The sequence below is a fragment of the Olea europaea genome, unplaced genomic scaffold (genome assembly GCF_002742605.1).
Source record: "Olea europaea var. sylvestris unplaced genomic scaffold, O_europaea_v1 scaffold1727, whole genome shotgun sequence".
Classification (NCBI taxonomy): domain Eukaryota; kingdom Viridiplantae; phylum Streptophyta; class Magnoliopsida; order Lamiales; family Oleaceae; genus Olea; species Olea europaea.
In genome coordinates this window covers 131,864-135,893 of record NW_019234972.1, presented here as the reverse complement: position 1 = coordinate 135,893, position 4,030 = coordinate 131,864, and the positions used below count along the sequence as shown (strand labels likewise).

Here is a 4,030-nt window from a genome sequence, read left to right as displayed (position 1 = left end):
GCAAAATGCATTTAAAAAAAAGGGGCTCAAACAATTCCTTAAATTACAATAATACATCTTAAATTACAATAATACATCTACTAATAACGTTAAATTCTACTTGTATATTTTTTTTATGTGGCCAATTCAAACTTGAAATAGGCCGAATTTGACTTGGATGCAAATGGATCGGTCCAATCCAACTCACCCATTTTGACATCGTAAACGCACTTCGGGATTGTATTTGGTGTACATAAAATATGTACAGAACCACCAAGACTTATCCCGCACTTAGTTTCTTTTAAAGAGGCCAACCCGGCATGAACTTTGCTCTTTGTACTTCCGAATGACGCCCTCTCACGAGGGGGGTGCCAACCCCAGATGCGCAAATAGCAAAATCGGCCCGGCATAATCTATTAAGTACTTATTTGGTAGGAATTTTGATAATTGATTTTTTTACCGTTAGAGATAAAGTAAGTCTTATCTGTAAGAAAAAAATTAAAAAATAACGACTGGAATAATGAAATAGTGATCAAAAAATTAATTTTAATTGGATTAAAAGATCTACCAAACAAGCTCTAAAATCGTGAAGTCCCGAGCAAGCCTAGCCCAATATAGGCCTCAAAAATCGTGCAAGTGTGAATGGTTGGGGATTTCGTGTGGAGACTAAGGTAGTTGACTTGGGAGGGTTTGACGTCAAGTTATTACATCAGGATACCTTAAATCACCTTCGAACCTGTCCTTCCTAGTTCTTTCCTACATTATTCCACGAAATTTCCTAATCCATTTTAATATTACAACTTATTGTTTGTACTCTATGCCTCTCTTACAAGAAACCCCTTTAAATACTCAATCCCAATCTCATAATTTCTTAACCTTCTCTCTCTCTGTCTCTCCAAATTTGGTCTGTTAAACTGAAAAAAAATCTTTATAAAATGGCAGCTAAACGGTTCTTTGATGGAGATGAAGATCAGCCAAACCAGAAACGGATGAAAACTAAACCTTCTTTAGCTTCGTACGTCGTCTATTCTTTTCATCAAGTACATCTTGGGTACACAATATTAGAAAGCACGACGAACTAATTTTGTTTATTATTTGTTGACAGTGTAATTAGAGAAGTGGTTATGGTGAACTTCTTGGAGAATTTCTGTTCAGCCTTGGAACCAATGCTTCGAAGAGTGGTATAAATACCCACCTATTCTTTCAATATGTATATGTAACCAGTATTTCTTGAGCCATGACCATTAATTTGGAATAAATATATTGGTAATTTTTTTTTATCTTTTTAATAGAATTTTATGTTGGTTACTAAACTTCATCACCTTTAGTTTGATCAATGGAAAACTTATGTGATAATCTAGTTATTTGCTGGTTTTTTTGTTGTTCATAAATTCGAGATTTTGACAAAATGATCAAATTGTTACAAATATTTAGTTTCGATTTTAAACAAAAAGATGTTACAAACATGAAATTTTTCTAAAAGTTCATGGTGTTTTTGAGGACCAAAAACATATTTTGATGAAACTTATAAGTAATATTTGATCTTTCTGAACAAATTCAGGTGAGTGAAGAAGTGGAAAATGGAGTGAGATTAATCAGCTGCATGAGATCAATATCCAGGTCTCCATCATTAAAAATCCAAGCAGCAGATCATGAACAAAAAACAAGTCTTCAACTCGTATTCAGCAAAAGACTTTCACTTCCCATATTCACAGGCACAAAAATAGTGGATTCTGACAGCAACCCTCTTCAAATCCTTCTTGTCGACGCTACTGACGGACACTCGAAAATCCCGACGTCTCTTCCGTACTCGATCAAGGTCGAAATAGTCGTTCTTGACGGGGATTTCGACAGGCCGGAATTCACATGGAATAAGGAAGAATTTGACAACAAAATTGTGAAAGAAAGAACTGGGAAGAGGCCATTGCTTTTTGGGGAATTGAATATTACGATGAGGGATGGGATTGCTACAGTTGGGGAAATTGAATTTACTGATAATTCGAGCTGGATTCGGAGTAGAAAATTCAGGCTTGGTGCAAGAGTTGTTGCACAAGGAAACAGTCAAAATGTTAGAATATGTGAAGCCATGACTGAGCGTTTTATTGTTAAAGACCACCGTGGTGAATGTAAGTCTCTCTATATACACCTTTTTATTTCATTTCTTGACCTAGATAATGATTGATATATTTGTTTTAGTCTCAAATGTGTCAAGTCGATCCGGTTTAAGAAAAGTCTAAGATACCTACCCTCGAAACTCGTAAAGAGTTAAGTAGGGCTAAACTTATTGACTCGAAAGACTACGACCCACAAATTTAAAGGTGGGTTAGACTGTGATCCGATCGGTTCGACACCTCCAAGAATCATGATAATTTATGTTGTTTCTATTTGATCTAGTCTTGCTAGTAAAACAGGTCTTTACTAATTTCTTCCATATATATCATGTAATTAATGCCTAGATAATGATTAGATGATTATTTCTTTTCAATTTAAAAATACAACTTTCCTTTTTAGTCGCATGTGAAATCATAATTAATTGATCTTTTCTTGTTTAATCATTATATAAAATGAAAAACCATAATTAGTTTAATTCTAATATAAATTTAGTGAAAATCTATTGTGCAAGTCAAACTCACGCGTCGATCACCAACCCTAGCCAATTGTTATTAAATTTTCTTTCTTCACAAACAAAATTATATACTAATAGATCTTCAACGCGTTAAAGTCGAATTAAAGTATTACAAAATGAATAGTATATCCCAACTAGAGATTATAAAGAATGTAAAATTATTTTCATTACTACCAAGTACCAAAGACTTGAAAGAATAATAAAAATAAATTTATTTTATTATTATTATTTTTTTTAACTTTCCATTGATTTTTAAGTGTTTATATGTAACAGTGTATAAGAAACACCATCCTCCGGCCTTGGACGACGAGGTGTGGCGCCTGGAGAAGATAGGGAAAGACGGAGCTTTTCATCGGAAACTTGCATCGCGAGGCATAAATACTGTCCAAGACTTCTTGAAAATGTTCATCATTGACTCCTCCAACCTTAGACAGGTACAACTGATTATTTTAAACATTTTTCAATGTTTATTAATTTATTCTTAAGTACAATTACTAACTAAATCATTATTTTTGAAACAGATTTTGGGAGTTGGAATGTCAGATAAAATGTGGGATGTCACATCGAACCATGCCAAGACTTGTAACTTGGGCACTAAACTCTATAGACATCGTGGACATAATTACACTCTTATTTTAAATCCTATATGTCAAATCGTGAGCTTGGAAATCGACGGTCAAATTTTTGCTCGTGATTCAAAATTCATGTACTCGGTACGATTTGCAATTAACCCTTTTTTTTTCTTTTTTTTTATGCGTATGTTTACATTCACGAACACGTATTCTGAGCTTAATTTATACTGCCAGCCCTATATAATGAAGTTGATTAAAGATGCATACGATGAATGGAATTCCTTGGAAGAGGTCGCAGAGCAGGCTCTATTAACTCAAGGTACCATCCTCTAATAATATCTAAATTTTAGCATTAAGTCGAAAATATTCCCTTAAATTTATTTATTTTTTTGAAAAAAGCTACTTATTCTAAATATAATCTACTACTCATATTAAATTTTGACTTAGAAAATACTCTTTTTACAATTAAACTTAATTTTTTTTTTTAAACTTATAAGAAGATGCTCTATGTTTAGTTTAACATCCTTTAATTATCACAGGTGATGTGATGGTGGGTCAGCAAACACAAATAATGTCTTTTATGGGTCACAGCCAATCACTTATAACCGATGGATCCTCCGGCGGCGACGGTGGCGCTTATGATTGGGTTGTAAATTCTGGGTTTTTACCTCAGCACTCCAACTGAAAAGGGGTCCGATTTTTCTTGTTATCTGCATCCGATTTGTATTCAGAATTATGAAACAGTGTTAATTTGTGGATACGGTTATTTAGGCTATTTTGATGTATGAATTATTTGCTTTGGACAAGTTATCTCGTCTAACAATTTAAACTTTTAGATGAAACGATTAGCATA

At 33.6% G+C, this 4,030-nt stretch overlaps 1 protein-coding gene across 1 annotated transcript; it reads left to right on the top strand.

The window, feature by feature from the left end:
- Nucleotides 1-833: 833 nt before the first annotated feature.
- LOC111377821 (protein SAR DEFICIENT 1) lies at nucleotides 834-4,030 on the top strand. Its single transcript, XM_023000949.1, has 7 exons — nucleotides 834-994; nucleotides 1,085-1,160; nucleotides 1,541-2,105; nucleotides 2,879-3,039; nucleotides 3,127-3,318; nucleotides 3,412-3,496; nucleotides 3,717-4,030. The coding sequence occupies exons 1-7, from the start codon at nucleotides 915-917 to the stop codon at nucleotides 3,860-3,862; spliced, it is 1,305 nt and encodes a 434-aa protein (XP_022856717.1). The 5' UTR covers nucleotides 834-914; the 3' UTR covers nucleotides 3,863-4,030.